The sequence below is a fragment of the Dicentrarchus labrax genome, unplaced genomic scaffold (genome assembly GCF_905237075.1).
Source record: "Dicentrarchus labrax unplaced genomic scaffold, dlabrax2021, whole genome shotgun sequence".
Taxonomy (NCBI): Eukaryota; Metazoa; Chordata; class Actinopteri; family Moronidae; genus Dicentrarchus; species Dicentrarchus labrax.
In genome coordinates this window covers 759,440-771,939 of record NW_026136715.1, presented here as the reverse complement: position 1 = coordinate 771,939, position 12,500 = coordinate 759,440, and the positions used below count along the sequence as shown (strand labels likewise).

Sequence of the window (12,500 nt, the reverse complement as noted above, 5' to 3'; positions counted from 1 at the left end):
ACAGAGTCCACAACACAGAGTCCACAACACAGAGTCCAACACAGAGTCCACAACACAGAGTCCACAACACAGAGTCCAACACAGAGTCCACAACACAGAGTCCAACACAGAGTCCACAACACAGAGTCCACAACACAGAGTCCACAACACAGAGTCCAACACAAAGTTGGGGACTTGGGGAACATTAGCTTTTGGCTAACATTATCGCCAGCAAAATACTATTTGATCGGATAAGTTAGTTGTCTAACATTAGCTGCGCAGTGTGGGTGTGGCGTTGGTTGCTTCGTGGTGTTGGCTGATGGGCTGATTTGTTAATTGCGAGCTAGCTAGAAGCATGGAGCTAACGGTCCAAATAAAATATAGGAACATTACAGATAGTAATGTTATTCTAAATATGATTGTCAGTTATTTTACAGCGTTCAGTGTTTGTCACCTATGGCCGACGCCCAGGATGATGCTCTTTGTGTTGATTGACAGGTCTCTCAGCCAATCACATTATCTTGTTCTGCAGGAGGGACTCGAGGGACAGATACTGGAGGAACGGAGACATGGAGGCGTACGGAGAGCAAGGTTACTACAGCAGAGAGGAAGACAACGACAGCATCACCTCCAGAGACAGGTAGACAGACAGACAGACAGACAGACAGGTGGACAGACCCTTTGTGTGTTATTCTGTGTGTTGATGTGTGTGTGTGTGTTGCAGACATTACCCCGACGAGCCTCCTCTGTACAGAGACCACTACGATGGCCACGCCCCCTACACCAACAGTGGCTATGGTAACGGCTACAGCGAGGGAAGGAGGACAACCCGGCGACGCCTACTTCCTGCCACACCCACAGGTGAGAGGAAGTCCCATAATGCTCTCTTCTACCCGCAAGCATGCTGTGATGTCACAGTTGAGAGGGTGCATTTGTTTCATTGTCGTCTGTCAGGTCGGAAGCCGTCTTTTAACATCCAGTGTCTGAGGAGGCAGGGCAGCAGCGACGACCTGCCGATCCCCGGGACGTACCACCCCACCTCGCCGCCACGCCGCACGTGCACACAGGTAACACACACACACAGGTGACACACACACACACACACAGGTAACACACACACACAGGTGAGACACACACACACAGGTAACACACACACACAGGTGACACACACACACACACACAGGTGACACACACACACACACACACACACAGGTAACACACACACACAGGTGAGACACACGCACAGGTAACACACACACACAGGTAACACACACTAAACACACAGGTAACACACACACAGATAACACACACACACACACAGGTAACACACACACAGTTTACACAGACACAGTTAACACACACACACACACAGTTAATACACACACAGATAACACACACACACACACACACACACGTAACACACACACAGTTAACACACACACAGTTAACACACGCACACACACACACACAGGTTACACACACACACACACACACAGGTAACACACACACAGTTAACACACACACACACACACAGGTAACACACACACACACACACACACAGGTACTATACTCAGAGGTCACACACACTAAACACACATACATACACACACAGGTTACACACACACATAGGTAACACACACACACAGGTAACACACACACATACAGGTAACACACACACTAAACACACACACACACACACACACACACAGGTAACATACACACACAGGTAACACACACTAAACACACACACACACACAAAGGTAATATAAACACATAGGTAACACACACTAAACACACACACACACACAGGTAATATACACACACAGGTAACACACACTAAACACACACACACACAGGTAACATACACACACACTAAACACACACACACACACACACAGGTAATATACACACACAGGTAAATCACACTAAACACACACACACACACAGGTAATATACACACACAGGTAACACACACTAAAACACACACACACACACACACACACAGGTAATATACACACACACTAAAACACACACACACACACAGGTAATATACACACACTAAACACACACACACAGGTAACACTCACACATAGGTAACACGCACACACTCTTCCTCAGTAACCCTCCTCTCGTCCTCCTCAGCAGACGTTCAGCAGTTATGAGTCTCGCCACTCTTCCGGTCACTCCTCAGCAGCCTCCTCAGCGTCCTGGGCGAACCCGTGTCCTCGCCGTGGTCGCCTCCTCTATGCTCCCCTCATCCTGGTGGAGGAGGAAGGCAGCCCTCCCTGGGGAGGAGGAGGGGCAGGAGGAGGAGGAGGAGGAGGAGGAGGAGGAGGAGGAGAATTGAAGAAGGGAGGAGCAGGAAGAGGTAAGGGGACTACTTCGCTGTGTTGGATAAAGTGATCGTAGCTTCTATTCTATGCTAGTCCAAGATGGCTACCCACATTGCTAGCCTCAGACAATATAAATAAAAATTAGGTGTAACGGAAACTGTGCTCCAATCACAGTTGAGCAAGCCTCAGTGAACTTCCCCCTTTCCCGGACTTAGACATGCTATGCTAGGCTAATAAATGTCAAAAAGACAACCTCATTTTGAAGATGGTTAAAAGATAAAAGCGACTATAGTTACATCTTAACATAGCTAATATAGGCAAAATGTTAGCAAACTAGCTAATCTACATCAGTCGCTAGTTGATGTAGTGGCGGGGCTTAGGAGGGTCACAAACTAAGAAACAGTTAGCTTACCTGTGTATGTATATCATCTTCATTATCAGCGTCATGAAACAGCTCTAAGACAAAACAAGAGACCACACAGATAATTCACCTCCCTCTGGAGGCACCCTGGAGGCATCCTCATCAGATGCCCGAACCATCTCAGCTGGCTCCTTTCTACGCAAAGGAGAAGCGGGTCTACGCCGAATCCCTCGCGGATGACTGAGCTTCTCACTCTATTGCTAAGGGAGACGCCGGCCACCCTCCTGAGGAAACCCATTTTGGCTGCTTGTACCTGCGATCTTGTTCTTTCGGTCATGACCCATCTCTCATGACCGTAGATGAGGGTAGGAACAAAGATCGACCAGTAGATCGAGAGCTTCGCCTTTCGGCTCCACTCTCTTTTTGTGACAACAGTGCGATAAAGGGATCGCAATACTGCCCCTGCTGCCCTTATTCTCCGGCCAATCTCCTGCTCCATTCTACCCTCACTCGTGAATAAAACCCCAAGGTACTTAAACTCCTTCACTTTGGGTAAGGACTCACTCCCTACCCGAAGTAGACAATCCACCGGTTTCCTGCTGAGAACCATGTCCTTTAGATTTAGAGGTGCTGATCCTCATTCCAGCTGCTTGATACTCAGCTGCGAACCAATCCAGTGAGTGCTGAAGGTCACAGGCTGATGATGCCATCAGGACCACATCATCCGCAAAAAGCAACAATGCAATCCTCAGCCCACCAAACTGCAACCCCTCCCCACCACAACTACGCCACGATATCCTGTCCATGAAAGTCACAAACAGGATTGGTGACAAAGTGCAGCCCTGGTGGAGGCCAACTCCCACTGGAAACGAGTCCGACTTACGACCAAGAATCCGGATACAACTCTCGCTTTGGAAATACAGGGATTGGATGGCCCTGAGAAGTGACCCCATCCCCCCATACTCCTGCAGCACTTCCCAAAGGATATCCTGGGGAACCCGGTCATAGCCTTCTCCAAATCCACAAAGCACATGTAAACCCCAGGCCCCTTCCAGGACACAGAGTTAGTCTGTTGTTCCACGACCAGGACGGAACCCGCACTGTTCCTCTTCAATCAAAGGTTCGACAATCAACCGAACCCTCCTTTCCAGCACCTTAGAGTAAACTTTCCCAGGGAGGCTGAGTAGTGTGATGCCTCTGTAGTTTGCACACGCCCTCTGGTCCCCCTTTTTAAATAGGGGAACCACCACCCCAGTCCACCACTCCTTTGGCGCTGACCCCGACTTCCATGCGATGTTTAAAAGGCGTGTCAACCAAGACAGCCCCTCAACACCCAGAGCCTTCAGCATTTATGGGCGAATCTCATCAATCCCTGGGCCTTTGCCACTGTGGAGTTGTTTGACTACCTCAGTGACCTCCCGCATGGAAATTGATGCAGATCCCCCATCACACTCCAGCCCTGCCTCTATCACAGAGGGCGGGTTTGTTGGTCTAGTCGGGTTTAGGAGTTCCCCAAAGTGTTCCTTCCACCGCCTCCTCAGTTGAGGTCAGCAGCATCCCATCCCCAATGTACACAGCTTGAATGGTTCCCCGCCTTCCCCTCTGGAGGTGTCAAAAGGGTTTTCCAGAAGCGCCTGCGTGCCATCTGAAAGTCTTTCTCCATGGCTTCTCCTAACTGCTCCCACACACGCTGTTTTGCTTCCCTCACAGCTGCGGCTGCAGTCCTTCGGGCCTGCCGGTACCCTGCAACTGCCTCAGGAGTTCCCCGGGATAACATATCCCGGAAATTCTCCTTCTTCAGTCGGACAGCTTCCCTGACCACCGGTGTCCACCACCGTGTTCGAGGGTTACCGCCCCTTAAGGCGTCCAAGACCTTAAGACCACAGCTCACAGCCGCAGCTTCAGTAATAGAAGCTTTGAACACCAACCACTCTGGTTCGATGTCCCCCGCCTCCACAGGAATGCCAGAGAAGCTCCACCGGAGGTGGGAGTTGAAGGTCTCTCAAACAGGGGCCTCCTCCAGAAGTTCCCAGTTCACTCGTACTACACGTTTGGGTAGGTCTGTCCTTTGGCTTCCCCCGCCACCTAACCCAACTCACCACCAGATGGTGATCAGTTGACAGCTCCGCCCCTCTCTTTACCCGAGTGTCCAATACATGCGGCCTCAGGTCTGATGATACGATCACAAAATCGATCATAGACCTTTGGCCTTGCTCTGGTACCACGTACACTTATGAGCATCCCTATGTACGAACATGGTGTTTGTTATGGATAATCCATGACTAGCACAGAAGTCCAGTAACAAAACACCGCTCGGGTTCAAACTGGGGAGGCCATTCCTCCCAATCATGCCCCTCCAAGTGTCTTCATCATTGCCCACATGTGTGTTGAAGTTTCCCAGGAGAACAATGGAGTCCCCTACTGGAGCCCTATACAGGACTTCATTCAGGGTCTCCAAGAAGGCCAAATATTCTGTCAGACAGTCAGAGTCCCCCCCCACAGATCGTAGGCGTAGGGAGGCGACCCTCTCATCCACCGGGGTGGACTCGAATGTAGTGGCGCTCAGCCGGGGGCTTGTTAGTATCCCCACACCAGCCCGGCGCCTCACACCTTGAGCAACTCCAGAGAAGAATAAGCTCCTATCCAGGAGTAAGGATCCAGAGTCTCGACTGTGCGTAGAAGTAAGCTCCACCAGATCTAATTGATAGCGCTCCACCTCCCGCACCAGGTCCTGCTCCTTCCCCCCCCAGCGAAGTGACATTCCGCGTCCCCAAAGCCAGCTTTTACTGCCCGGGTCTGGTCTGTCTAGGCCCTCTGCCTTCACTGCCACACATTTGGCATTTCACTCGACCCCGGTGGTTTCTGTGGGCCCACGTGATGAAGATGTGGCCATGTCACTCTTTTGGGCTATGCCCGGCCAGGCTCAATGGCAAGCCCGGCCACCAGGCGCTCTCTTTCGGGCCCCCCTCCAGGCCTGGCTCCAGATGGGGACCCCAGGTCTCTTGACATCTTCCACGTTCTTCAATGGGGTCTTCTGTGAACCATTCTTAGTCTGGCCCCTCACCTGAGACCACTTTGCCTTGGGAGATATTGCTCCGAACAACACAGCTCTCAGGTTCATAGAAGCACCCAAACCTCTCCACCACGGTAAGGTGATGGTTCCCGGAGAGGAACTGATAATTATGATTTTAAAAACACAATAAATGTGTTTGACCAATATTAAACTATACACCAAGGGAAAAAGCTAATGTGAACAACAAATTAAAAATTTCCTTAAGTAACAGTGGGCTCTATGATAACAGTGACAGCAGTCACATGCTAAAACAGTAAACATGTGACTGAACTTTAAACTCAGTCTTTTTCCTCCATCAGGTGTCAGTGTGACAGGCGCAGCACCCAGACCGGCCTGGTACAGAGGCCCTGCAGGGACATCAGGTAGGAAGGTTAAACTCACAGAATGACCTTTGACCTTTGACCAGAATGTTATCTTTATCTTTAGTGTCATGTGACTGTTGTTGTGTCGTAGCTCCGCCTCCGTACAGAGCGTACACCACCCTCAGAGTTCCCTCGCAGCTCGGCGCCCAGCTCACTGAGAAACGTGGCTCAGCCGACAGTCTGGTGGAGGCGGTAAGGAGAAGCTGATCAATCACTGATATTGATCCTCAACTCTCCCTCAGTCACTGATTGTTTGTTCCTCCGTCTGCAGGTTCTGATCTCCGAGGGTCTCGGCCTTTACGCTCGGGATCCAAAGTTTGTAGCGTTCGCCAAGCGGGAGATCGCTGATGCGTGTCACATGACGGTGGACGAGATGGAGTCGGCCGCCAGTGACCTCCTCGGCACGGGGAGCCACGGGTTCCTCAGCAACGCCCCGGCTGACCCCGCTGCGCTCTACAGCGACGAGGAGCCAATCAGGACAGGGCGAGACGAGGACGAGCTGGCCGACGAGATGACCTGCGTGACATCATTCTGATGGACTGAAGCTCTGGACCAATCAGGAATGAGACAGACTGGCAACAGTGATTGATAAGACATTTGACCAATCAGATGACGGGACAGGAAAAGGGAAAAGCGAGAGAATAAAGGATAAAGGTCATAATGGAGGTTTTTCTGTTGTCATTTCATGGACTGAGATGATCAGAGGAAAGAAGGAAGGAAGGATAGTCTCTAGAAGAAGAAGTGAAAAACCGATGGAAGATAGCAGAGTGTAACTCATTGCTGATGTCGTCACGGTGACGTGTCTTGTCAGCTTGTTGCCGTGGTGACACTGCTAAGCTGCACAGAATCACACTTTACCCACAATGCACTGATGAGAGTGTTACAGGTTGTCATTTCAAGTGTCTCGCTTTTACTAGCTAAACAAAGATCAGCATTACGCTAGTTAGCTTAGGATGCAAACTGTTTCCTCTGCCTGAAAATATAGCACTTAACAGCAAGCTAACTAAATGCTATATTTCTACGGCCACTCACTCAACAGTGTTAGCTTGTATTGATCTTTACCAGTAGCTAACTTTGCTACATCAAATGCGATAAAATGCTAACTAGTAGCACAGTAACCTGTGTAGTGGTAGCTGTGTATCATTAGCACAGGCTCAGAACTAATAGCACAACCTACTAACTGCTAACCTAATGCTCAACTCAGTCAGCATCATTAGCTTGTGTTGAGGCTTTTATCAAACCTAGCTACTTTGAATTACACCAACTAATAGCACAGTATCCTGTGTAGTGTTAGCTGTGTAGCGTTAGCTCAGAGCTAACAGCAGGAAATAGACACTGGTAGCTAACCATAGGGAGGAATTAGCAGGCAGTTGTTTTATTCAGATACAGTTAGCAGTAGCCCTGACGGTACCTGACCCGATTGGTACTGAGCATGTGCAAAGGAAACAGGATCTCTCACTAGTTAGCTACTTCAATTATCAGCTCTGGAAAAATTATATTTAGTGTAAAACTTCCTCTCAGCATTAGCTAAAGTAGCATTAATAGCTCAACAAAACTTTGGTGCCACTTTTGCTAATGTTTGTATCTGAAAACTGTTCTTCTTTGGGATCGTTGCGGTCTTAGAGGATTTCACTTGCACTGTGCAGCGAGCTAACTAAATGCATCAACGGGCACTGACAGTTAGCTCATTTATTTATACACTGTGTGATTTTATTCAAGTTAGCATTACCTCTAGCAGGCAGCTAGCCTCACTACATCGGAAGTGACAACAACTTAAGCTGTGTGACACTAATTAGCCTCGCTAATGAATATTAGCCAGCTACGTTGCTTGCATGTTAGCTGTAGTTTTCTTTTAGTCCAAAAGCCGTTTTTTTCTTTTACTGTTGCAATAATCGCTGACTACGAGCAACTACGAGTTTTCTATTATCCGTTTATCTTGTTTGCACGTGACGTCACGTCGCTGCGTTCCTGTGGCAAACTCCAGATGGCGGACAGGAAGTGATTGTATACGTTGGAAGCACTGTCACAAACTCTCTGAATGCTCAAATCGATCAAACCGGGAAACCACAACAAGCTTTTATATAGAGAAGTTGTTGTTCTTAAGGAGGAAAAAACGTCTTGTGAGTTTGTCTGTGGAAGCAAACGTAGCCTATTTCATAATCTATATCCGTTTAAGCTTTATTTATTTACACCACATTATTGATGTCAATTAGTTTGCTAAATTAGCTAGCATTTTACTAATGTTAGCTTTCAGATGTAACCAGCTAATTAACTATTTATGTAAATTAGCTAGTGTTTAGCTAACTTTAGCTTTCAGATGTACCTAGTTAGCTAATGATGGATGTTGATTAGCTAGCTGGTGTTTTTATCTGAAGCAAAACTAGCAATTGATATAGACTAGTTAGCTCGTTTGCTAGCAAGAAATTGACAAAGAACGCCGGAAAAGATGCAAGTTCTTCTGTGGAAGCAAACGTAGCCCATTTAAAAAAATTCTATTAGTTTAAGCTATATTTAAACTATTGTATATATTTATAATATTTCCGGCACTTCACCTCGCTGTCAGACAGCTCTTTCTGACGAGGAACTGAAGCTGCTCTCTTCAACGCCATCAGACTCACAAAACAGTCCTCTGGTCCACCGCTGCCTCGACCTGCAGCCGCTAACGTTAGTTCGGATCCAAATTAAAGTGTTAAACCACCAAAGTCACACAATGACACAAAACTCTGTTACAGCTAATGTTAGATAGGCTAATCTATGTTGAAAATACAACCACATTTTGAAGATGGTTAAAATATAAAAGAGACGTATATATAGTCACACTAACATTATCAGATGTAACGAGGTAACTAATGGTCGATGTAAATTAGCTAGCTAAAGTCAGATAAAAGAGACGTACCGGATATTCAGCTAGCTCAACCCTGGAAACCAGTTTGTGACCAACAAGTTGACCGATATCGAACTCCAGAACGCAGCCGATAACAAACGTCTTCCTGATGTGAAGTCTGCTCCCTGCTGAAGGTTGTTGAGGTTCAGTGTGATCTGTCAGCTTCAGTCTGATGAGTTTTATATGACTGCTGATGATGTGTGGAGGATTATATTCTCAGATTTTATTAATGTGTATTTTTATTCTCATAAATGAACTGAAAAGACTTTCTGTTTTTTATTGGACTGCGGAGTGTTTGTTCAGTGTGTTCAGCTTTTCTTTTTTTAAATGTTTTTTATTCGTTCTGACAGTTTGTTAATCAGACAGTCCGGTGGTGTTTCTGTCTCGTCTTAATTTTTGTGTCTTCTTTTAGTTTTTCCTTCCTGCAGTTTGGACAGTTTCCCAGCAGTTAAGGGCTTTTTGATTCCACGCCTGGATTCCCCAGAAACCTCCTCCTAAGACGCTGAGAACTCGTTTGCGTTCAGCTGAGAAACACAAACTCTGTCTGAACCCTCGTTTACCTCAAATAAACAATGGAAACAAGCTGCTGTCTGACTCTTTCATCACATCCTTATTTTTATTCTTTTCAGTCTTTAAACCGGCTCACAAACACAGGTTTATTTAAAAAAAGGCTCAGTTATGATCTAAAAGAGTTGGACACTGGTTAACCCTTCTGGTCTCCAATCACAGTTGAGCAAGTCTCTGTCAACTTCCTCCTTTCCTGTACTAAGATATGCTATATGCTAGGCAAATCTATGTTGAAAATACACATTTTGAAGATGGTTAAAAGATAAAAGAGAATATAGTCACTTCTTAAGATAGCTAATGTTAGCAAAACACTAGCTAACTAGGTAACTAACCTACCTTTCTAGCTAAATAAATAGTGTTTTGCTATCAGGTGTAAATAGCTGGTTAACAAGTAACAAAGATAGCTATTTAGTTAGTGTGATAACTAAACAGCAAATATACATGTATGTAGTCACAGCTTAGGTAAGATAATCAGCCAATCTATACCAATTGTTGCCAAGCTAATGTTAGCACAACACTAGCTAGCTATTTTAGGTCTACATCATTCATACATCACCGTTAGTTAGAGAAAAAAAAAGATTATCTTTGGAGCTTCAGTGTTCATGGTTCAGGAGGTTTCTACCGGGAGCCCAATGATCCACAGAGGTCTCCTCCTCTCCAACACAAACAGACCCGCTGATTAAAACCACTAAACACACTGAATAAAGCAGTTCCACCTTAAACACACTGAATAAAGCAGTTCCACCTTAACAATCACTGCTTCTCCCACGCTGTTGGACAGATAAAGGACGTCCCGGAGGGGCTGCGAGCCGAGCTAATGCTAATGTTAGCTCAGCTTGTTTCTCTGATAACTGGGAGTGGACCCCTATCTGGTGGACTGGATCAAATATTACCTCACTGACAGGCCACAGTACGTCAGGCTGAAGGACACCACGTCTGACACTGTGATCAACAGCACTGGAGCCCCCCAGGGCACAGTGCTGGCCCCTCTTCTCTTCACCCTGTACACCTCGGACTTTTGTTACAACTCGGAGCTGTGTCACATACAGAAGTACGCCGATGACACAGCCATCGTTGGGTGTATCAGGGGTGACAGAGAGGAGGAGTATCGGAGTCTGGTGGAGGACTTTGCTCTCTGGTGTCACACTAACCACCTACAGCTCAACACCTCTAAGACAAAGGAGCTGGTCATTGACTTTGGGAGGTCCAGACCAAGACCGCGACCAGTCCTGCTAGAGGGAGCTGAGGTGGAGGCTGTGCAATCATACAAATACCTCGGGCTGTGGCTGGATAATAAACTGGACTGGACAACACACACCAGACACCTGTACAGGAAGACACAAAGCAGGTTGTACTTCCTGAGGAGACCGCGGTCTTTCAACATCTGTTTTACCAGTCTGTGGTTACCAGCGTCCTCTTCTACACTGTGGTGTGCTGGGGGGGGACTGGATAAACTGATCAGGCGGGCCGGCTCTGTGGTCGGCATGAAGCTGGACTCACTGGTGACGGTGGCAGAGAGGAGGACACTGGACAAACTGCTGGACATTATTGACAACGCCAGCCACCCCCTGCACACCGTCCTCAGCAACCAGAGGAGCCTGTTCAGTGAAAGGCTGCTCCTCCCCAAGTGTAGGACCAACACACTCAAGAACTCCTTTGTCCCTATATTTATCCTCTATACAGTTCTCTACATTTATATTATTTCATTTTATTTTCCGTGAATTTTATTTTACTTTTATTCTTATACTTCCTATATTTAGCTAAAAGTTTATTGTTTACTGTTTATTGTTTACTTCCTATATTTAGCTAAGAGTTTATTGTTTACTGTTTATTGTTTACTTCCTATATTTAGCTAAGAGTTTATTGTTTACTGTTTATTGTTTACTTCCTATATTTAGCTAAGAGTTTATTGTTTACTTTCTATGTTTAGCTAAGAGTTTATTGTTTACTGTTTATTGTTTACTTTCTATGTTTAGCTAAGAGTTTATTGTTTATTGTTTACTGTTTATTGTTTACTTTCTATGTTTAGCTAAGAGTTTATTGTTTACTGTTTATTGTTTACTTTCTATGTTTAGCTAAGAGTTTATTGTTTACTGTTTACTGTTTATTGTTTACTTTCTATGTTTAGCTAAGAGTTTATTGTTTACTTTTTATTGTTTACTTTCTATATTTAGCTAAGAGTTTATTGTTTATATTATACTGTATTTTTTATACAAGTGTTTTGTAAGTTGCTGGAAACCCAATTTCCTTGCGGGAGTTCATCCCAAAAGGATCAATAAAGAGAAGTCTAAGTCTAACTTAAGATCCAGACGTCCGATGACTAAAATCCTTCATCCGGTTCAAATCTAGAGTTAAAAATCACCAAGATCTAAACAGTGGATGGTAAACTGTCAGTGTATGACAGCTTATTATCGATCAGCTCCATATAGAACATAGCTCTAGAGTTTATACACTGTTTAATGATTATTGATTATTGATTGAATCAACTACATATAGAACACAGATCTAGAGTTTATACACTGTTTATTGATTATTGATTACTGATTGAATCAACTCCATATAGAACACAGATCTAGAGTTTATACACTGTTTAATGAGGAAAAGTTTCACATTAGAGATTTAAATATTAACATTATTATTATTCTTCACACACGACCACTGAACCAGCTGATCTGAAGCAGACAGGAAGTTGGAGGTCAGTAGATTGTGACATTCTCTGTCAGTATCTCAGCTCCCTCTGCTGTCTGACTGCCGTCACTGCAGGAGCTTCAACATCTGGACACAGTGTTCACATCTGTGTGTGTGCTCTCTTTGTCAGAAACAATATTTTTCCTTCATTCTTTGTTGTTGTACTGTTAGCTGATATTGATTGTTTTTTAATAAAACTGACGGTTATTGAATAGTTATAAAGAGTTCGGTCTAGACCTGCTCTATTTGAAAA

The 12,500-nt window shown here is 45.6% G+C and overlaps 1 protein-coding gene across 2 annotated transcripts in view; it reads left to right on the top strand.

Annotated features, from left to right (window-relative positions):
• cacna1fb (calcium channel, voltage-dependent, L type, alpha 1F subunit) overlaps nt 1–9,574 on the top strand; it is a 57,261-nt gene extending 47,687 nt beyond the window's left edge. Inside the window, exons 45-51 of one of the 2 annotated variants that reach the window (XM_051426671.1) lie at nt 512–619; nt 704–840; nt 934–1,046; nt 2,125–2,347; nt 6,046–6,108; nt 6,200–6,300; nt 6,380–9,574. In XM_051426671.1, coding sequence (XP_051282631.1) covers nt 512–619; nt 704–840; nt 934–1,046; nt 2,125–2,347; nt 6,046–6,108; nt 6,200–6,300; nt 6,380–6,643 — 1,009 coding nt within the window. In that variant the 3' untranslated portion in view covers nt 6,644–9,574. Of the gene's footprint in view, nt 1–511; nt 620–703; nt 841–933; nt 1,047–2,121; nt 2,348–6,045; nt 6,109–6,199; nt 6,301–6,379 lie in introns of both variants that reach the window. The other variant, XM_051426670.1, reaches the window with a different exon arrangement.
• Nucleotides 9,575–12,500: the final 2,926 nt, after the last annotated feature.